A 22,936-nucleotide genomic window follows, 5' to 3' on the forward strand; every position below is an offset into this window, starting at 1 on the left:
TCTACTTCAGATTTCTATCTGATTAATTAGATCATGGATCAAGGTTGGCAATACCTCTTCCAAAGTCAGGAAACTGATCAAACATACTGGGGTGCATCTGAGAAGGGACCGAAGCTGGTGGCTACCTTGGGCTAACAGTTGTAAAGGGGGGCTACTACCTCTTCCACACACGAAACCTGGGGCTGGCTTCACTTTTGCGTCAGGGTTGTGTTGGTTAAAGCTCTCTCTCTCTCTCTCTCTCTCTCTCTCTCTCTCTCTCTCTCTCTCTCTCTCTCTCTTCCCTCCCTCACTCCCTCCCTCCCTTCCTCCCTCCTTCCCTCTCTGACACACTGATTCCTCAAACAGTTCCACAGGGTTTGTTTGGGATGGACTAGATTCTGCTCCTCCAGATTCTCCTGGCTCCTTCTGTTCCAACAGGACATCCCCAGAAAGCACTTGGAAGTATGTGGAATTGTGAGAAGGCACAGCACCTAGTAGGTCCTCAACTCTTGGTTCCTGAATGAAGCTTCCTTGGCACTTTTACCAAAGGCACCTAAAAGTTTCATTCATAGTACGGGGAAGGAATCTGGCCAATCTGAAGACCTGCAACAGCTCTGTGTCCAGAGTTGTGCTTGTGGCCATAGAAGCCCAGGCCATTCTCCCCATCTTCTGTCCTTTTGCAGGTGTTGTGACCTTGGCATATGCACAGGTGAGTAGGAAATGCATAAAGCTTTTGTGTTTCACAGCGGCAGCCATGACAGAGGGAGGAATTTTAGGATGTTGGCAGGCGACATGGGTGAGAGGTTCTCTGAGCACAGGGCTGAAAGGATGAGGGTCATGGAGAAGCAGCTTCTCTGATGGGGAAAGCGGCATCTGGTTGGAGCTGGGCTGGATCTTCTAAAGGGATGTGCTGGGCACTTTGGGAGGAGAGACAGCAATGCAGTCACTAGAACCTGGCTTTACCAAGAATGTTGACACTCTCAAGCAAGAGGCAGGCTTTACACGAGCACAGTCTGGTACCTACCGTGACTCAGAGACATGAATGCAATGTCCTGCCAGTGCTGCTTCCCACGGTGGCAGGGTCTAAGAAGGCCCAGCTGGTAGGCCAACACAGCCATCATACAGGTCCTGCAACAGCAGTTCAAGCCCCTGGGCAAGACCAAGAGTCAACATGTATCTTTCGCCATGCTGGGGGCCACAAACATCACAGGCCTTGTCTTCAGATGCACACACGCAAAGTGTATGTCCATAGTGTGTGCGTGTGCATGCGTGTGTCCTTGGGAGAACGACAGAATAAGAACAAAGGCAAAAGTCAGCATTGTGTTTACAGGTCTCCTATTCTCTTCAGAGAGTCTGAAGTCAAGATCAGAAATAGGTAAGGGCAGTGGGAAGGTGTCCCAGCAGACACAGAACTGGGCGATGTGAGAACTGTGTGCTTCTTTTTTAAGAGGCACCTAGAGGTGATCTGGAAACTCCCAGTGCTGGGGGGTGGCACTCCAGATGTGTTAAAGCTAGAACCTCACAGGGTAAGGCCCCACCATGGGTGGATTTGCTTCTTTCTTTTTTCTTTTCTTTTTTCTTTCTTTCTTTCTTTCCTTTCTTTCTTTCATTTCTCTTCTTTTCTTTTCTTTTTTTTTTTAAAGAGAAGGTTTTCCTTTGTAGCCTAGTCAGATTTCAAACATGAGGCAACCCTCCTGCCTCAGTCTCCCATGTTCTGGGATTACAGCTGTGAGCTACCATGCCTAGCTACATCAGTGTTTTCTAGAGGTTCTTGTGGATGAGTCTCACATGTAGCCAGCTCTGAGATCATAGCTCAGGTCCTGCTTATAGCATTAGTGGGTCCATAAATAAGTCGAGCTTGTTTTAGGGAGAAGTCCTGAACCCCATTTCATAGCCCAAGCCCCACCGCTCACTGTGGCAACTCGCCTTTCAGTTGCTTCTTGGAACATGAGGCCTCAGAACGAGGTGGCAATGGTCTCTGTGAGGAAGCTCTTCTTGAGAAAGGGATTTGGTCTGAAGATTTGGGACCACCACGCACTGTCCAGACATTTATGGGGGTGCTCCAAATCTCCCACTGACCAGTGAAGCTGAGGCAGAACAGAGTAACTAACCAGGCATCAAAGAGCTCAGTAGAAATGATTTACCTTCTCCTGAAGCCCTAGCTCACATCTGCAGGAACTCCTTGAGAACAGCCTTCCCTAAGGCCCATCTCTTGCATCATTGCCTGTGTTTCTACTATTTGATAGAGGCTATTATTATATACAACTGCTAATATTTTTGTCTCTGATATTGTAACCTTCAAATATGCGACTAAAGAGTTACTGCTAAGGTAGTAACATGAGCACCACAGTTTTGCAACTAGAAAGACATTTTACCCTATTGCATGTTAGAAGAAAACAGTTTCTAAAAGCACCTTGAGGTTCAGCTTGCAGTTAGGTATCTAGAGGAGAGCTCCGTTCATCATGTGGGTGATGTGTAAAATAACACTGAGGGGCCCCTGAACCTGTATGAAATTGCCAAGTGCCCAAGGAACGACCTGAGAAGCTTTTGTGTCACCCGCACGTTTAGTCTGAACCATTTGTAAAGACTGGCGCCACTCGCCTGTCCCCAGCAAATGACAATTCGTGCAGAAAGCTATATTTGAACTGCCTAGATCTCATTTTCCAAATGTAATTTCAAAGCCGTCCACTTAGACACCCAAAAGGACTGCTTGTTTTTCCATTTTCCTCTCCAGTAATTCTTTTAAACCCTCATCTCTGTGCTTGAAGTATAAGTAATCGGAAAAAGGGGGGCCCTGCCCACCGCTTTGCAACAGCCTGCTGCCCAGGGGCTCGTCTGTGATGGCGCAGTCTGTGTCCCTGCCTTCGTGGTCCTCGCCACTCTCCTCCCGCTGCTCTTCCAGAGCATCCTCGTCTCTGCATCCTTCCCCGGTGCCCCGGAAGGTCTGCTCCTGCTTGGTGGACAGATCCTCAGGCGCACAGGGTTGCTGGCTCTCCTGTGCCAGGCTGGGGCTGTAGGACTCTGCCTCATAGCTGTTGCTCTCGTCCCCATCCTCTTCCTCTTCCTCCTCCTGGCAGAGGCAGCTCCGTGTGCTGTCCACATCGGACTGGAACACTGGCCCCTTTGCGTTGCGCTTTTGGGAAAGGTCAAATGGCTCCTCCTGCTCCAGGTTCCTCAGGACAGCAGTGGACTGCGCCAGGACGAGTCGTCCCCTGCCCAGACCTGCAGGACCAAAGCAGAATTTACGTGCCTGAGTAAAGCAGTGCCCAAGGCTCTTTAAGCATCCTGGTTGTCCATTTTATAAACAGGGCAAGGCGGGGGGGGGGGGGGGGGGGGGGGGGAGCTTGATTCCTATTAAGCACATGGTAGAGGAAGATCATAATCCGTGCAACCCTTTAAGGCAAACCTAGCAACGTATGCCCTGACTTAGCAATGCCTCTACTACGAATTTAAAATATTAAAAAGTGAAGGGGAGGGCAGGAGCACCATGTATGTGTGGATTTTTTCATTATACTGAATATGTAAAAAATAAACTGAGTATCTAAATTTTGGTTAAGCACATAAACCATACAATGAGTTATGTCTGTGTGATACAGAAGTCTACTAAGGATCATACATGTATTCTCTAGATATTTTAAGTCTTGTGGCATTCTCTTCCCTTTTTTCCTTATCAAAAATGTCTAGAAGGATGTAGGCTCAGATCTCAAAACTGGATGAACTCTGAAGTGGTCACTGCATTTCCTCTTCACTCCTTACTCATTTCTCATTTTATTTTCATAGATAGCATTAAGTTGACAGCAAATAAACAAAGCAACAACAAAGAGACTTCATCCTCAAACAAAGACAAACAAACCCAAGCTCTTCCACATGGTACCAAAAAGGCTGCTCCAAGCCTGTGGTCCCTATGCACAGAATAGAGGTTCTCTGAGGAGCTCACAAAGTCCCTGTTTGGGATCACAGATGTCCCTTTACTGGGTAGGATGACGTCTGGGTACCTAGAAAGATGGGCTTCCTGATCAACAGAGGGCATAATGGCTCATGTCTTCTTAGACTGTGGTGACCCAAACCAGACTGTGAGACGCAGCAGGGACACTAAGGGTTTGAGAAATAGGAAGGGAGGTTTCTAGGATGCAGCAGGTGGCAGGCTGGGGTTGGAGTGAAGAAGGAGGAATAGGGACTTTGAGGGACAATGACGTCGGCTGTCTATAACTTTAATCTTGTCAGGGGACAAGAGGGATCTTTTCCAGCTTCCTAATGATTTCTTTTGACACACACACACACACACACACACGGAGAGAGAGACACAGACAGACAGACAGACAGGCAGACAGACAAATTTACCATTTATAGATGAAGCTGCAAAAATTGTTTAAAATCTGTTAGTTTTTTCAAAGCAATCACATAGTGTCCCACAAAGTGACAGAGCCACTAGGTTCCTGTTAAGATGTGACTTTCACTATGGGGCAAATTCATAGTGACCACATCAGATTTCTAGATAGCAGACTGGCTTCTTCCTGCTATGGTTATTTCTTCTACTTAGAAAAATCCAGGGCTGGAGAGATGGCACAGCGGGTAAGAGCACTGACTGCTCTTCTCAAGGACCCGGGTTCAATTCCCAGCACCCACATGGAAGCTCACAACTGTCTGAAAATCCAGTTCCAGGGGATCTGACACCTTCACACCAATACACATAAAATAAAGTTAAATAAACCATAAAAAAAAATTAAAAAAAAAGAAAAAAGAAAAATCCATACCTCACTTTAGAGTTGACTTGACCAACCAGAGATTCAGGAAATGATTAAAGAGGAAGGCCATCTCAATAAATAAAAATATTAAAAACAAACAAACAAAACAGCTCCTTTTAACCAGTACTTTTCAAAGTTTTTGCATAAACTCCAGCCCTTGTTTGTGATGACCACAGCTGCCTGAGTGTGTGTGTGTGTGGGGGGGGGGGTCACCATGAACTCAGGGGTGTTGTGAAAAAACCCAAGTTACGCTTATCTTGTTTTTTGTTGTGTGTTCAAGTATGCATCTTACACATGTGTGCACCTGTCCGCTTCACTTTGTAAGTACAAACAGGTCACCTGGCTCTGCGTGGCATGGTAAACAGATGCACGGTTGACCCAGAAAACCTAGAGCTAGGATCCCAGCTTTGCCTTCAAACTACACTGGGGAGACCTGGTCTCCTCCGACGCAAAATGGGGAGTGTCGTGGACTCTTTCACGGGCTTGGGAGAAGTGACTGAGGATGCTCCTGATGTCCTTATCCTGAGCTCTGTGTGACCATCTTCTCCACACACACACACACACACACACACACACACACCCCAGACACACCTAGAAGGCCTGGGTGGCCTCATTCCCTCTGCTCTGTCACTGCCCTGGCTGGGGTGCATTTGCTGTCTGTTTATTTTAAGATTGGTTGACTGGGTGACGAAGTGGCCCTGATGCACTCAAGGGACCGGGAACGTAAAGTCTTCATTGACAAGGGCCTGGGACCGAGGAGTTAAAATAAGCAAGAACTTTCCATTAGTTCAGTGAAGACTCAGCAGGAGAGACACAAGGCCCTGCTCATGTGGAGCTGGGGCAATAGAAAAACCGACCTTGAGTGGACAGAAGGGAAACATGGCCCACGGCAAATGTACCTCTGCGGGGGCAGAGTGTGAGGACCCATTGTTTTCATCCTTGTTTGTTTTTTAAAAAATGGAAGAAAAATCCTATGTCATTTAGCAGTATGAGGAGTAGATCTAATAGAGACTGAGTGGGAAAGGTCGAGGTTCAAATCCTGACTCTGGTTCTTTTTCCTTGAGCAACTTTGGAAGTCTCAGATTCCCAACGTGCAAAATGGAAATAACAGATGTCCTGCAGCTGGGAGTGACTCAGAGGATTTAAAGAGATAAAGCACTCCATGGAGTCTGCGAGACAAAGGGACCAATAACCGTACCTCTGGCATCATTACTGTGTTCCCGAGTTGTCTCTGTGACCCTTACTCACGCCGGCTCTGCTGTGGCCATTAAAACACATCCACTGTTTAGGGCAAGAATCATCCCAGTGCCCCCCCACCACCACCAAAGTGCCCCCATAAAAGCACATCCCTCTTCCATGTGGGCAGGGCTTCCAACCAGGGTGGAGGGAGTACCTTGGGCATGAAGGCCTCGCTCCATCACTCCATGCTTGACCTTCATGTGGCGCGTCAGGTTCCCCTTCAGAGTGAACTTGCTCGGGCAGTAGAGGCACTTGAAGGGCTTGCTGTCGGAGTGCAGGTGCATGTGGCCCATCAGGTTGTGCATGCGGTTGAATTCCTTCCCACACAGCTGTTGGGGACAGAGACCAGGACACAGTGATCTTTCCAGGGAGAGCCTGTGTTCTTGTTGGGGGTGGGGAGGGAGCCTGGAGAGCAGCGGCCACACCTGCTTGGTGCTGTAACTACTGCTAAAGGCAATGCCCCTTGGCCGTCAGGGAGGAGCCAGGTGCTGCCCAGGCTCCAAAGTGGAGCAGGTGGACTGGGTTTCTGAGACACAGGTGTCCAGTATCTCTAAACTCAAGGACCAGAGCTCAAAGCTCCTAAATTAAAGCTTGTTTTGTGAAGGTGTGTCATGTAGTCCAGGCTGACCCCAAACTCACTGTATGGCTAATTAAAAGAAACAGAAATCCAAGAAAGGAGTTATCTTTTCTCTGGGTAGAGATTTAAGAAAGTGAGGTGTTCTTTTTCCCCGAGATACTAAAAAAAGCAAGCATTAAAAATCATGTATCTGTGTGTATGCCTCAGTCTATGTAAATGTACCTGGTGCACCTATATCCAAAGAAGGTGACCAGGCAGCTGTGAGCTACCCAGCATGGGTCCATACATGATGGGTCTCAAGAGGTAATCTGACAGTCTCAGCAGAAAGAAGGGCACATCAGTGACTCTGGGGCACCTGATGTTCCTTTGCTTCAGAAGAACAATGTTTGGGAGTTCCAGCCCTTCCTTGGTTGTGCTATGCGGAAGACAAAGAAGGGTTCTGTGTCTGTGTTTAAACTGGTGTGTTGACTAACAGCAGAACAGTCCCCTCTGTCCTCAGCCTCTGACGGGCAGTGGAGTGATAACAGAAGTATGTGTTGAGAGACGCCACAAGGAAGATGTGCGGTCCGGCCACCCCTGGGGCTCACATAAGCTTTCTCTTCTCGTTGAGAGAGACCTTCAAGACTAATGTGGAAGATTCTAGACTGATTTTCCATGACCAACAACACTATTTTCTTTAGGGAAGGGCAGTGGAGCTAACCTTGGAAGAATGGGCAGAGCTGACGAGACTGACCTTGGGAGGCTAGGCAAAAGAATGCTGGGTATAAGAGGACCCAGCTTGGGGGTGCACAGCAGGCCCAAATAATCCACATACAGATTATAAGACCATTTCTCGCTCTTTTCTATCTTCCTCTCTGAGAGGCAGCTTCGCTTCTGCCTCTCTCCCCACTTCTCTGCTTACCCCCTTCTCTCCCCCCTCCCTTCCCCCTTCATAACCCCCTTGAATAAATATTCAACCTCAAAAAAAAAAAAAAAAGACCATTTCTCCCCTTTGATTCCTTGCCTGCAAGAATGAATTTGGTGTCCTAGGCAGACCTCTAAACTCAGAGGAACTGTAAACCACACACATTAGAAAACGGGGACCCCCAAAGTCTGGGACACAGCTTGGCGGTGCAGTGCTGGCATAGCATGTGGACCCCAGCATGGAGCGAGGGGGCGAGAACAAAAAGTGACACCCCAAGAAGAGGAAAGGATGGGAAAACAGATCTAACGCCAGCTTCCACTAGAGAAGCCATGTGAGGGGTCGATTCCTTCGTTATCCCTACTAGACCGAATCCATGAAGACACTGAGATGTAGTACTCAGCTTTGCATGTCTCAGTTTTTTTTTAATTTATACTTGTTCGCTTATTTAACCCACTTCTCTATATAGCCAAGGAATAAAACTTCATATCTAAAAACCCACGTTACATTTTAAGGAAAAGAAACACCTCTTATGTTTCATGGGACGATTCCTGAGTGCTTGGAGGTGTGTCGCTGGTGCAATTGCTGGGACCAGTACTTAGTCAATACTGAAAGTATGCTTCCCAGGGTTTTCAGAGGCTCTGCTGCCATTGCCTTGGGTGTGTTTGACACGCGACAGGTCCTCAGTTAGGAAGTGGGACATGTTGCAGGAGAAGAACTTAATAAGAAAAATCCTCTAGTGGGAGAGAGAAGCAGAAAGCTGGAAGATCAGCTCAAACACTGGGCAAGTCCAGACATAGACAGGTCAGATGCCCTGCTCAAAAGCAGACAGACATCATTGAGAGGATAGGATGAAGACCTTCCGAACTGGCTTCTGTGGTTGAAATATTCCTCTTCTGGTTATTATCTCTCTGCTCAGGTATTAGTTAGACTCTGGACTGGCCTGAAAATGCTTCATCAGAGAGATGGATCTGGGGCAACAGCTTAGCTGGTAAAGTGCTTGCTGTCCAAGCCTGAGAACCTGAGCCAAGCGCTGAGTGTGGGGCGGTAAGCCTCTGTAACACTAGTGTGGAGGAGGTAGAGATGGGCAGGTCCCTGGGGGCTCACTGGACAGCCAACCTAGGCTGACTAGTGATCCTCAGGTCCCAGATGGGAGAGAGAGAGAGAGAGAGAGACTGATGACTCCTGGAAATGACATTTGAGGTTGATCTATGGCCTACACATGGACACACACACACACACACACACGAGTAGTTTAGGCCTTTCTTGAAGGATGTGTGGTGAGTTCAGCCTTGGCACAAGTATCAGGCATCTTTGCGAATATTTGTAGACACTTCAGCCTACATTACAGCACGGGTGAAGGACCTGCTGCTGCTGGGGTGAGGACCAACTGCTTATGGCTGTCATACCCATCATACCTGGAACATGGGGCCAGAAAAGGCCCTGCAATCTGTCTGCCCCTAGGTCCCACCCGTCAATCCTCAAAGGACCCACTTATCAATTTCCCTTGCCACAAGTCTACCCTCAGAGGTGTGTGTTCATCATAATGGCCACCTCTGGGGGTTCTGCAGGTTCTTCTTTATGTCCACTTGGCACAAGCTAGAGTTATCTGAAAGGAGGGAGCCTCAGTTGAGAAAATGCCTCCATAAGATCTGACCGTAGGGCGATGTCATGATTAGTGGTTGATGGGGGGGGGGGGAACCAGCCCATTGTGGGTGGTGGTCCTGGATTCTATAAGAAAGCAGGATGAGCAAGCCAGGGGGAGAAAGCCAGTAAGCAGCTTTCCATGAGCTCGGCATCAGCTCCAGCCTCTAGGTTCCTGCCCTGATTTCCCTCTGTGATGGGCTGTTATTTAGAAGTATAAACTGAAAAAGAACCCCTTTTCCTCCAAGTTGCTTTGGTCATGGTGTTCTGTCACAGCAATAGTGACCCTAACTAAGACAGATAAGCTGCCCTTTGATCCTTTCTGGAAACCTAGTGAATTATTCTGCTGCAGACTTTCTGCCTCAGTTCATTTAATATGAAACTTCTTGGGACACTTGAGTGGAATATGGGGACATGATATTTATTTTTAAATTTATATTGGACTTTAAAATTATATTGTCAGAGCTCTGTGAGTTCAAGTCCAGCCTTGTCTACATAATGAGCTCCAGGACAGCCAGGACCACAAAGAGAGACCCTGTCTCAAAACACAAAACAAAACAAGACATTATATTATCCTCCAAAGTAATCCCAGTGGTCTAAAGGAAATTACACCATGGGGCATGACCAGTCAGCTCTATTCTGTCTGACTGGTAAAGGAAACTAGTTTTTGTCCTGTTGGCAAGCTTAATTTTTTATAATCAAGTTACCCCTGCATGACTTGATGGTAGCTATTGGGTGTCACAATAGAGATAAGTGGAAGCAAGTCAACTCTGAAGTCCCAAATGTGGCCCAGGCAGTTTTCAATTCAAAGGTCACTTCAATTTCCTTTGTAATCAAGCTCGTTATCAGGCACAGAGCTATAAACATAATACCCTTAATGAGTAGCTAAGCATTAGGCTGGGCGAATATATAAACAAGTCAGGAAATATCAGCACCCCATACGAAATCTTAAAATACAGCCACTACTGCTCCTCTTCATCTCCCCACGAGCCGACGCACACATTGGTTTGTAAACTGCAACCCTCAGCGTCAGACAGGTGGAATCGGGTCACGAAGGACCTGAATGAAGCACCTGGCCTCCATTCACAACTCACTAGGCTTCTTCCTCCACCTCTGACCCCCACCAAGCCCTGCGGTCCTCATCCGGAACACTTGCTCCTCCATTGTTCCCAGAAGAGTGTCCTCACATGACTATGCACAAGTGTAGAGAGCCACACCTCTCAGACAGTGAAGAGGGGGTAGAGAAAGAGCCCTGAGGTCTGCTACTGATGGAGTCCTGGGATGTCCTGGCTGCTGGGGAGGGGCATTAGATTGGAAGGAGGAAGAGTGCAGAGGGAACGGCAAAACTCATTTTGTTTTTCCCTCTGAGAAAAATCAGTAGCTGAAGTGAAGGCTTCCCTTAATCTTGAATTGAAAATAAAAGTGCCTTCCCAAGCTGGGGCTGGGTGAATGATCTAACAAGGTCTGCTCAAAGTGAGAGAGCCCTTGGTGCAGGTGCTGCTGGAGGGTTGGAGATTCAACTTCCATCTCTCCAGATGTGAGCCACCCAGCAAGGGTGCTGTCCTTTTCAAACATCAAAGGAACAGAAAGGGAATCTTCTGGCCAAATCCCTGCCAGGTGACCTGGGACTGAATAGAAGCTCAGCCCAGGATCCATGGGTGGAAAGCAAAGACTCACGATAGACCAGAGGCTTTTGGAGAGTCCACCAGATGGCTCTCTGATGTCCAGGATGCCCTTGAAACAGCTGTCACATGCCCTCTTTGCTTCAGCCTCCTTGCTCTGGCCTCCTGGTGCTCTTCCCATCTGCCCACCCCGCGGTACAGGACCTCGAGTTACTTGCTTCCCATGAGCCCCTGAGGCAGCAGCTGCCACCCAGGTCAGCTGTGGGCAGAGATGGAACAATGGCAGTAGTAGCCACTTGGCTGAGTCCAGAGGCCCAGAAGGCCAAGCAGCACTTGGACCTGGCTCCAGCTGCCTGAGGTGAGCTTCAGAGACAAGATGCCCCAGGAAGCTTTTTGCTATCCTGAGAGGAAAGGTCAAAGAGCTCCAGCCGATCCAAGAGAATGGCCTCGGCTCCGCTGCCCTTCCTGTACATTCTTCTCCCTCTCCCTCTTTAATGAGAAGGGTGTTCCTTTCCTCAAAGGGAGAGGGAGGGAGGGAGGGAGGGAGAGAGAGACTGTAAACTGTCCAAAAGGACCGTGAGAAAACAGGAAACTCCGAAAAGTACAAGAGAAAGCAAGATGAAATCTATTTGTAGACGGGCCTCTGGGGACATGCTAGGCATTGTTAAGAAGGCAGTTCATACAGCTATATCCTTCCTTCTGCCTAGGAGGAGGGCTGTGCTGCCAAAAGGCCGCTATCTGGTCACTGCCTTAACCCCCTCCATGCCAGCCTGAAAATCCTGACCCCATGGGCACTGAGTCCCTGCAAACTGCCCAGCCCGGTCTCTCTCCTTCCGGTGCATCGAACAGCCTGCAGTCTGTTTGGGAGAGGAAAAACAGAGACCCTTTCGGAGGCGACTTCATCCTTCTGCTCCACTCCCAGGCCTCTGGCCTTCAGGCCTCTGCTGTAGAAAAAGGCTGTAGACGACCCAGTGATTCATAACTTAGGCAGCTCCGGGCTTCACCCATCTCAAAAGAGAATTTGTCCCGGAAATTCTGGATGGAAGCTTTTCCTGGACAGGCTTCCCAAAGACGGCAGCTGGTTCTTTGCTATTATGGAGTGCAGCCACCACAAGGATAGTATCCAAATCAAGGCCTGTGTGCTTACGCAGAATGTGGGAAGCATATTCGTGAAACATAGCTTAAGTCTACGGGCTGGCTCTCTGGACTAACTCCAGCTGGCTCCCAGGAGCAAGGAGTCTAGAAGTCGAGCCAATAGCAAGAGTCCAGAAGGGCAGTCATAAATAAATAGATGACATATGTGTGTGTATGTGTGTGTGTGTGTGTGTGTGTGTGTGTGTCTATGTGTGTGAAAGAAACACAGAATGGAAAACTTCCCTTTCCACTAATTTTCCCTCCTGTTGTTAATGCTTAATTCTACAGCCAGCAAACATTTCTGCTCACGGGGGACAGCTGTTTCCAGTAAGAACGCGTCTGTGCTACAACAGGAGGAAGGATTTATGTTGAGGAGGGTGTTTTAATGGTGAAGATCCCAAGAAATTAGACTCTATTATTAAAAGGATCTTCCTCATTGTGAATTTGGGGGGAGCGGCAGTAGAGCCAGCTCCCTGCTGATGTGAAGCAAGCCTTCAGATCATTTTTTTTCCCCCAGCATGTCAATCATTGGAAGAGACTAACTATCCTCTGTTATGACTATCCTACTTGGGTGTAACTGCCTCGGCTCGTTCCCCATCATCGCTCTGTGGCTGGCCAGACATTTGTCTCAGCTCCTTGAGAAGTGCATAGCAACGAACAAGTGGCCTCCGTCTCGTATCTAACTCTTCCGGCCCCCTTCACAGCCTTCACCCAGGGCCAGATTTCCATCCCGCTCAAAGCAGATAGGAAGCAAAGTCCACAGGACATCTCAAGACCACCCTGCCCTTCCGAGATGTGAACCAACCGGGACCTTGGACTTTACAGATCTCTCTACCCTGTGGATTTCATGCACACGGAGGAACCTGCATGACATGTAACCCATACATGCCAGGAAAGTCTGTTGAAATAACAAAGAGTGGTGGTACCAAAGGCTAGCTCAAAGGATGCCACTGTAAGGAAGTGGGAACGAGAAGAAAAAGAACCTGGCAGCCTGTTTCTGGAGCTTCCAGGAAGAAAGGGCTTGGTCAAGGTGACCTACAGGGCTTGCTATTTCAGAAATGTCTAAGCATTGGAGCGGGGCCAGCTAAGTTTAATGAGAATGCCTTTTATCTTCCAAATTGTTTTGCCTAATAACAGACAACACTCTCTAGGTGAGGAGCTGTATTCCGGCCTTCTGAGAGAACCTAAACACCACGTAGAAGGGCCTGTTCTCCCTGTACTGGGTAAACTGTATCTCATGTCAAAGCTGGGAGTTCACTTTGCTACGGGATCTGGTGACGTGGGCCAGACATCAAGAGCCTAAGCAACCCGAAAGATGAGGTAAAAGGGAGTTCCTGAACTACACAGCTGACTATTCATGCTCTTGGGACCATGTATGATGTGTCATTGTTGGGGAGGAGAAGGGCGTAGTTGTCTGTGAACGGAGGCCCAGAACATGTAGCGAGGATGGCTCACTGCAGCACTAGGCCTGGAGGGCACTGCTCTGGGTACTTTCTGCACCCTGGTTCCACAGAGAACTTTCTAGATGCTCGTGTACTTCAGGTCCAAGAGATCTTGCAGATCTTCAAGAGTAGCAAAGCAGAACTGGCCCAGGAATGTCCCTAGATCCCACACAGCTTAGACTGGCTCTGCCCTGACTTCCACTCCAGGCTCTCCCCTAGACTGTATGTCTGCCACTGACTTACCCTTCCATCTCAGGGGCTACCACCCTCCCAGACAGATTTTCTCCGTGATCTATCTCTCCATCTCAGGGGCTTCCCCCAAGACTGTATCTCTGCTCTGACCTACTCCTCCATCTCGGGGGTTCCCCCAGACAATATCTGTGCCCCGACCTACACCTCTATCTCAAGGGCTTCCCCCAATTATATCTCTGTCCCAGTCTGTCCCTCCATCCCAGGAGGAATATCTCACTGAGGGATCAGAAGAGATACAGTATAGATGGGGGCATGGCCGAACTGAGTGGGTGTGTATTTCTTTAGGGAAGAAACAAAGAGGTAGCTCCCTTTATAAAATAACAATTGTACTCCAACCATCAGTAAGGATAATTAACGCAGTTCATGCTTGACGTCCAAGCAGAAGAGAACCTGCCTGCTCCTCCACTATAGGAGACAGAAAATGTCTGCAGGGAGAGCAACTGTCAAGGGTGAAGCCCTGAGGAGGTCGATGGAGTGGGAAGGAAAGTGGGGGAGTATCAGAGGTGAGAAGGAAGAGGTCCCTGTGGAGTTCCGTGACTAGGAGCTGCTCATGGGCTTTTTCGTCAGGAGGGTCCTCAGTGTGAGTTAATGCTTTACTTGCTCTTAAAATCACTCGTCCTCTGCAAAGAAGGCTTTCCTTCCATTCCCCACTGGGCCCTGAAAGCGATGCCCCCCCCATCCGACACTCTACTTTCTCCCCCTTTAGCTCACACGCTCAAGATGGACATAATGTGACTTTCGAACAACAAGAAAGCTTGGAGAAAAGAAGGGGAAACAGAAGCGGGTGGCAGGAAAGGGAGTGGGGGAGAAGGCCCCTCTCTAGACAATGTCCACAAGGCCTAGGGAAGCTCTGGTTCCTGACCCCTCACCCTGCCGAGAAGCTGCCAACACAGGAAAGAAGCCAGCTTCACAGGGGGTTCCTTCAAGTGGGGGCCACACTACCGAGGGATGAAAGCAGCCACCCCTCCTGGAAGGAGGGAATCCAATTGCAGGGATACGGGTTTGCAAAATGAGTCACCCACACTCCAGACAACACACAGTAACAGAAAAGGAAAGCTTAGATTTTACACAGACACACTCAACTGTCTGAAGGCAGGAGTCCTTCTTTCCCGCTGCTCTCTCTTCCTGAGTGGGAAGGTACCCACCCCTCAAGTCCCCCAACTACCTAGGCCTAAGAAATCCTCTTGAAACAGCCCTCGGAAGCCACGGTCTTGTAAGATCTCAAGCATCCTCTCAGCTGATATAATAAGAATGAACCAAAGTAGTCTGATACAGCTGTTCTACAAAGGAACTTAGACCCTGGGTCACGTGGTACTTAGGGACAAAGGAAAAATACTGCAGAGGCTGAGGTCACAGTCACTCCTCAGTCCACACAAGTATTTCTCGGGTCCTCTGAAGGACTAGCCTTGGATCCTTTTCTACTTTCTCAGAATAATTGAAATTGGCACATGGTAACTACACATAAAGGCTGGGTATAGTATGATATTTAGATTCATATGTCAAACATGTGGTGAGCAGATCAAGATCACCGGTCTTAATATTGGGGTTGCTCAAAATTTTTCTTTTGGAGAAACACTCAGTAAAGTCTTGATAGCTAATCACCTTGCTGTGCTGTGGAACAGCAGACCACACTCCTCCTGCTTTACTGTATTTCTGCACCCCTACTAACATCTGTGTCCTTCCCTTCCTTCCTGGCCTCCAGCAACCACTGTCTCAGCTCTGTTTCTACAATACCAACTTAGCTCTTACCTATGAGCAAGGACACACAATATTTGGCTCTCTGTGCCTGGCTTATTGCACTTCACACCGTGTCCTCCATTTCAGCCTCCATTCATGCTTGACACAGATCAGGGGTTTGTACCCCTTCTCTTCACCTCATCCTTCGATGTGCCCATAGGTTGGTTCCCCGTTTTAGCTGTTGCGGATAGTGCTATAGCTATCTTCAGAACTAGTAATGTAACCACTGAGTATATCCAGAGAGAAGAAAGTCAGCACTCCAGAGTCCTCTTTGGGATGTCTGCTTTCACATTATAAGGGTTTAGCCCAAGTGTAAAGACAAGAGAGGGGGGAGGCAAGAAAGGGATGGGATGGGGACGGGGTGGGGATGTTAGATTTTCAGATTTCTTTCTGTGCCTACTCATTGGCTTATAATGGAAACAGTGCCTGCCTGATTTTTCTACTCTAGACCAGTAGTGTCCCCCATCACCTTCCTCCTCTTCCAAGTCATTCTATAATGAGCTTTCTATACTCAGACTTTTCATGACTGTCTGCCTACTCCATCCCCAGCCCAAGCACTAATGCACAGTCACATAAACAGGGACCAGCTAGCAACGGCTGTGATCACATGTGGCAGAAACAGGGCCAACATGATAGATGAACTTAGACTTGGCCTCAGACCTGCTCTGAGCCTCAGTCACACCACTGAAGAAACGGAGCAGAAGGCTCGCCAGGGGCTCGCCAGGGGCTTGCCTGTCCGATATTTGCATAGCCCCGCCTCCGAGCCCCTCCCTTCTTCCCACCTTGCATTTGAAAGGCTTCACGTCGGAGTGGACTATCATGTGCGCCTTGAGCGTCTGCTTCTGCACGAAGCTCTTGTAGCAGAGGTGGCACTGGTAGGCGCGGATGTTGGTGTGGATCAGCACGTGTCTCTTCATGTTGGCCAGCAGGGTGAACTCGCGCCCACAGATCCCACATTTGTGCTCTTTCACGCCCTGTGGGGAGGCGAGATTCAGAACAGTGAGTGCTGAGTGCGTGCCAGGCTTTCATGAGTGCTATCGACTGTTCCTCTTCGACACATAGATCCACAGGAAACTTGGAGACAGACTTTAGCCATGTTAAGTTGTGATTTCCTGGGAAAGTGTTGATGATGTAATCTACCTTTTTTTTTTCCTGAACATCATAAATTAGTCAGCACTAGAAGAAAAGAAAGCTACTGTTGTTTTCACTGTTGATAGAGCCAATTCTACAGCATCAGGTTGGAGGATTAATGTGATTTTGGTAAGAGCACTGTAGAATGATATGTGAAATGAGTCTATAATCTGGCTTTCATGATGATGAAAAAAATCTAAACTGATATTATCATTTCCCAGAAGGAAGCCAGTGTCTCTCACCAGTTCTCAGTAATGGACTCAAAAATTCCCAAAGAGCCATTCATCCTTGCTTCAATCAATTACAACGAGATAATCGCCCTCTCCAGTGGGTCCCCTGGGTTCCCATAGGCCATGCTGACCCGTGGGGGCCGTAGCTCTGGAACCTCCTGTATGTAATCCAGCTGCTTCTGGTGGAGCATTTTTGGCATGAGACTACCTTCTAAATTAGAAAATGGAAAGAAGGTCGTCTGGTTTCCTCACTATCTATATAGAACAGTGTTTCAAGGCATGCGTGCTGATGCCATCCACTCAGAGCCTTCCCAGGGGCTCCCAGATAGAATGTTAGCTTTCTCGGCAACCTTCACTTCCCAGAAAGTCCAGGGCCAAAGGTGGCCATCCACAGTGCCTTAAAAACAATGTTAGATTTGTTTTATGTGTATGAATGCTTGCATGCATGCATGTATGTATGTATGCATGTATGTATACATGTATGTATTATGTATTCCGCCTGCATGCCTATTACTCGAGGAGGTCAGAATAGGGAATCAAATGTCCCCTGGAACTGGAGTTGCAGATGGTTATGAACCACCACGTGGGTGCTGAGAAGCATGCTCAAGTCTTCCACAAAAGCAACAAATGCTCTTAACTGAGCCATCTCTCCAGGCTCCATAGTGACTTTTTGATATAGGGCTTCACTATGCTGCTGAAACTAGTGTTGAACGGCTGGGTTCCTGTTCCAGGCTCCTGGGTAGCTGGGACTACAGGTGTGTGCTGTTGTTCCAGGCAAGAGACTTTTAAAAAAGAATAATCAAAGAACCTTGGCACTAAAATGAGGATTAGAACAAGTTACCAAATTAACAACTTAAAAATTCATACTGCCTGCTATCCATAAGTGGCCTAGGGAAGGAGATATTCTAAGGAAGCGCTGACCCTCACTATATTCTCACTTATTGAAAATGGAGTGTGGTAAGAGATTAACACTTTTTAGTTTTGGTGAGCCTGGAGCACTAAAGGGTGGGTTCATATCTGTCCAACCATTTAGTTACTATAAAACCTTGAAGTAAGTTCCATGGTCTTTCATGGTGAAGATATGTCTTCTTGGGATGAAGTGGTGGGGGCTGGGCCCATAACTCCATTGGGAAAGCACTTGCCTTGTATGCATGAAGCCCCGAGTTGGAGCCTCAGCTATGCATAGACCGGGTAGAGGGGTACACGATGTCCAAGCATTCACAGTGCTCACAGAAAAAGCCAAGCCTAGCAAGGCATGTCTGTAGTCCTAGCACTAGGAGACAGAGAACGGGGAAGCCCGGAGGCTCCCTGTTCAGACTCTAGTCAGTTGATGAACTCCAGCTCGGTGAGAGGACCTATTTCAAAAAGATAAAGTGGAGAGCCACAGTAGGCACCTGACATTGACCTCCGGCCTTTCCGTGGGCATTTGCAGACGATTGCACATAAAAACAAAATAAAAAAGTAAATGAATAAATAAAGACTTGTGTGCTGCTGCTGGGGTTCCTGAAAGACCTCATCACATCCCGGTGTGTTCACTTTTCAGTCGGAAGCAGACCCCAGTGTCCCTGAGAATCATCAGCACGAATAAGTTGAGAACCACTACGCAAGCATTCAGTAAACTTTACCGCTCACTGTTTGCGTATGTCGCTACTGAAAACACATTGTGTTTACTGATTCATAGGAAACACATGTCAGACAATAGGTTGTTTTTCCCATTTGAGCTTCATTTTCTGTTGCCTTGCAGAATTCATATAGTGAAAAATCAATAACCTTTGATTCCTTATCCACATACACAGGCACCCCTGAGCTAAGCCTACGGTGGCCAAATCGAAGTCCAGGCCCTCTGCCGACAGTTCATGCACTTGGCAGGCAGCTCCCCTCCGATGGTGTCTATAGGTGTCCTTTGTCCAGCAGGACATATATATCTCTGCAACAGAGCCGGGAAACACTGTGTGTTTTGCCCTAACCTAATGAATGAAACCCAGGAGACCAAAGTGGCAGCATTATCACCTCAGCTGAGCAGTCTGCTCATGACCTTTTGGAAATAAAGGATGGCTTAGAGAACCTGGCTTCCTAGAAGCTTTTCTTGCCAAGAAAACCACTGAGGTCAAAGGTGAGACTAGAGGTCAGTGGGGGCAAAAGTCACCTTTTGGCATCTCAAAATAGACCCAAGTCAGCCCAGCTGGAGTACGATTCCAAGACACAACTGGGACTTTGCCTATTTTGGCTTGACGACCTCCAAAGCAATGGTTCCAAATGAGAAACTGGATGCTTGGGTCTGTATTTCTCCATGAAGATCTGAGCACAGAGAAATTAAAAGCAGACAGAGAAGGAAGCTTTCAGCTGCTTCCTTACAAGAACACCATAAACTAGTAAACCCAAGCGACAGGGAGGATCTGGCCCTGAGTTTATAGCCACCTGAAGGAAGCAGAGCCAGCCAACAAACCAGAAGTAGCCCCTACTTCAGATGGAAAGAACTCTCGGGAATTCTCCAGAAGGTGGCAATTAGCATAACCCAGGCTGGTGGTGATCCCTAACCCTGGAAACAAAATGGCAGGGCTTCTTGGGGGCTAAGCAGAGATATCACAGCAGCCAGCCGCTTCCTTCATCCTTCCTCACTGTCCTCTCCCCATGGCTGTATTGGTAATTTCCAGTCCCACCTTAGATTCTAAGGCTATTCTGGGAAAGGGCTTAATTGATTGTTTACTGTCATGTCGCTCACTGTTGCCTATGCGAAGCCGAAGCCGGGATGGCTCCCAGCGCCCAAGTAAGGCGAGTATCTTATGCAGGGTCACACAGGTTCTCAGCATTTTAGGCAGGAGCAGCGAGTGTCTCCCCCACCCACAGGTCCCCAGCTCTGTTCCTTTCCTGGCTGGTGGCCCTAGCAGCCTAACCTCCATCCCCACTGGTGCTTCTCCCCCATACCTTGTGAGTGAGCGAGTGCTGCTTGAGGTGATGGGGCTGCACGAACTCCATGCCGCACTCGGAGCAGATGTAGGGACGGATGTCCTTGTGTTTCATCATGTGGTTCTGCAGCTGGCTCGGGTACTGGAAGGTCTTGTCGCACTCGGAGCAGTTGTACTGAATGGGGCCACGATGCGTGGTGAGATGCCTCTTCAGCTGAGCCAGGGTAGGGAAGTCGAGGCCGCACTCCACGCAAATGTTCTCACGCCCGCTGGCGTGCTTGGCCTCGTGGGCCTTGAGCTCGCTGGGGTAGGCAAAGCCCCGACTGCACACGCGACAGTTGTGCGGTTTCACCTCGCTGTGCTGCATCATGTGGCGCTTCAGGTGGCTGGTCTGGGTGAAGGCCTTGTGGCACACCTGGCATTTGTGGGGCCGCGTACCCTGGTGGGTCAGCATGTGGGTGTGCAGATGGCTGAGCTGCTTGAAGAGCTTCCCACAGCGGGTGCAGGCGTGCGGCTTGATCCCACTGTGGCCCAGGATGTGGGTCACCAGGTTGTACTTGGAGGTGTAGGACTTGTCACAGGTGGGGCACTGCCAGCGCTTCTGAGCCCCTCCCACGTCCACATAGTAGCTGTCATCGATCTGGACGTTCACATCCACTCTTTCCACCTTCTGCTTGGTCTCCTCGCTTTCCAGAGGCTCGACTTTCCGGGGTAACGCTGGCTCGGGGGGCTGCTTGGGCAGGAAGGCATGCCTGCTGAAAGGAAAGGGTGAGGACGAGGGCATGAAGAAGGGGAACATGAGTCCCGGGTGGACTTTGGGGTAGTAAGGGAAAGGCGGAGGCAGGAAGGCAGGAGGTGTCGGCTGGGGCCACACGGCGCTGGGCTTCACCGGCTCCTGCTTGACGGGTTTGCCCCCCAAGTGCTCCAGGGTGCGGTAGAACTGCAAGCCCACATTGCACAGGTCGATCATCTGAGAGTCGCACTTAGGGCGCTGTGGCTGCGGGAAAAGCAGAGGCAGGTTTGGAGGACCCAGGCTCTTGCTCTCCTCAGCAATGGCTGCTTCTTCCGCCGGATGGTTGTAAGGCATCTTTGTGGGCATGCTCTTCCGTTTCCGGGACCCTCCTCCCTCGAAGACCTCGGGGAATCCATCAAGGTCTCCTGGAGGAGGTTCATAGCGAAACTGCGAAAAGGGGCCCTGGAGAGCTTCAGGGAAGAGGTGTCTTTGGGGAACCTTCCCTCGGGGAGCCTCCAGCTGTAGGCAATGAGGAAAGGAGGGGACATTATTCGCAGCTGCGTTGAAGGGCCCATCCTCATCCTTGACAATCTTCATTGCCTTCTGCATCCCTGGCAGGGTCCCTTTAAAGAGAAAGAAACTGTTGTGTGGTTTTGCTTTACTTTGTTTTCAACCTTCTTGTCGGAATTAGGGTTTGGGTTACGGATCAATACTAACTTATAAAGAAGGGTTTATTTTGACCCTCTGAGTTCTTCTAAACTCGGCTGCTAATGTGGAAAGTACTGTCCAAGGAGAGTGAGATCCGAGGGCCTATTGTAAACTACAGAACCATAGACCTTCGGGACCATAGAGGCTGGGAGTGGATCTGTTCTGGAAGAAACCTGTCCCTTGTGTTGCCCCCTTCTCCTCCCTTCTATTTACGGTGAAGGTCCCAAGGCCGCTGGAGATGGAAGGATGTGTTTAAGCCACACATCTACTCGGAAAAGGAGGAGGAGGAGGAGGAGGAGGAGGAGGAGGAGGAGTCAGAACTGGACGCATTCTCTTGCAGCTGTCAATCTGAGTTGTGGCTGTATCTGTCCAAGATGTCGTTAATGTTCCTCATCCGTCAGTTTCCACCGCTTGTGCTAGGTTGAGTCTGTGTTGCACGGACTAGGCTGTCCAAAGACTGAAAGGGGCTAGACTGCCTGCCATGCTGAGCTCAGACATCCTGTGGATGAGCATCCACCCTGAGCAAGGGAAGCTGCTGAGTAGAGGAGACCGACATGAAGAGGAAAAGTATGAGCATTTCCACGTTCTGAAGTCATTCTGACAGCCGTACATTCTAAATCTTCAATCAGAAGTAATTTCAAGTGGGGGGATTCCAATGTTACAAATTTCTAAACCCACACGTGTTTTTCCCTTCATGCAAGTTAAGTCAAGGCAGCTTATGGAGCCTGCCATGTCTCCCACTAAGCCAGATACCACTCCATGTTGGCCCTCTTGGGCACTGCTGAAAGAACCAGTGGACCAAAGTCTGGACCAAGGACACATTTCTTTTCATGGACCTCCTTGCCATTTCCCTTCCTTTTCCGTAAGGACACTGGTAGAATAAACCAGTGGCTGCTTCTGTCTTTTCAGTGAGGCTTTTTGTTGCACAAACCCTCTGAGTTTTGGTGGCCATCCCTGCTTACTAGAGGCTCTCAAGGAGACAGTAGGCCTACATATAATGGCTGAACCAGAGCCGCTGAATAAGGGGCTGGAATCGGGACCTAAAGTGGCTGAGGCTGTGGCTCAGAGTGTAGGATGAGACGGCTGGAAACATCTGCTCACTTCCTAGAACCTTTGGTAAGACAATGAGTTTTTTACAGCTATACAGACATTCTCAAATTATGTGTGGGATGTTGTTGAGACATTTGAGAGGTATAGTGCAATTGAAATAAAAATGGGTTTTTAATATTTGATTACCAAGTCCCTATACAATCAATCAGTTGAGGGAGAAAATACTCTTATTATATAAATATTTAAACACTGTTTAAAGCTCTTCAGTGAATTGGCCCGAGAACTGAAATAATAATAACACTGGTGAAGATGATGGTGCTGCCTACTACACTTATTTTGCATATAGGAAGTAGGAGGATGGCCCTGTTTTGTTGTCCTTTCTTTGGGCTTGGGCCTTAGTAATTAAAAAAGAAAGCTTGTGTGTCCAACAAATGCGAGTCCTACTTCCTCGCAAAGTTCTTATTTACAAAGTGCAAGATCTCTAAGCACCCCCAGGCAACTGTAGGAAGTGATAGGGTTAGAGGAGGGGAGATGCTTTGCTTTGTGTCTCCAAGAACATGTAGGTGGGCATTAAAATGAAAGCTGGGCCGTGCTGCTGTCAAGTAACACAGACCAGAGGTGGGGACAGAAGGGACTCCTTGGTGTCTCCCCAAGGAGTAGGTAGGCTCTGACCTCTAGATTCACAGAGCTATAAGAGTGTGATCTAGACCAAGAGTTTTCTAGATTAGCCTTCAGGAAAGACTATAGCATCGGAAAACGCAATAGTGATTCTCTGGAGTTTCGTGTTAATCAGAGCTGCTTTCAGAGTCCTTTTAGGGAGAGATTCTCTTTGGCGAAGAGGCCAGTGAGACCGAACAGGAGTCTTGAGGAGGTAAGTGCCTGTCACTGTCTGAAGAGCCTACCCCA

At 48.6% G+C, this 22,936-nt stretch overlaps 1 protein-coding gene across 1 annotated transcript in view; it reads right to left on the reverse strand.

The window, feature by feature from the left end:
• Positions 1 to 318: 318 nt before the first annotated feature.
• Znf366 (zinc finger protein 366) overlaps positions 319 to 22,936 on the reverse strand; it is a 63,446-nt gene continuing 40,828 nt past the window's right edge. Inside the window, exons 2-5 of the mRNA XM_038322892.1 lie at positions 19,559 to 20,895; positions 16,055 to 16,246; positions 6,118 to 6,292; positions 319 to 3,201 (exon numbers count right to left, since the gene is read on the reverse strand). Coding sequence (XP_038178820.1) covers positions 2,669 to 3,201; positions 6,118 to 6,292; positions 16,055 to 16,246; positions 19,559 to 20,881 — 2,223 coding nt within the window. The 5' untranslated portion in view covers positions 20,882 to 20,895 and the 3' untranslated portion in view covers positions 319 to 2,668. The remainder of the gene's footprint in view (positions 3,202 to 6,117; positions 6,293 to 16,054; positions 16,247 to 19,558; positions 20,896 to 22,936) is intronic.

Source organism: Arvicola amphibius, chromosome 3, assembly GCF_903992535.2.
Source record: "Arvicola amphibius chromosome 3, mArvAmp1.2, whole genome shotgun sequence".
Taxonomy (NCBI): domain Eukaryota; kingdom Metazoa; phylum Chordata; class Mammalia; order Rodentia; family Cricetidae; genus Arvicola; species Arvicola amphibius.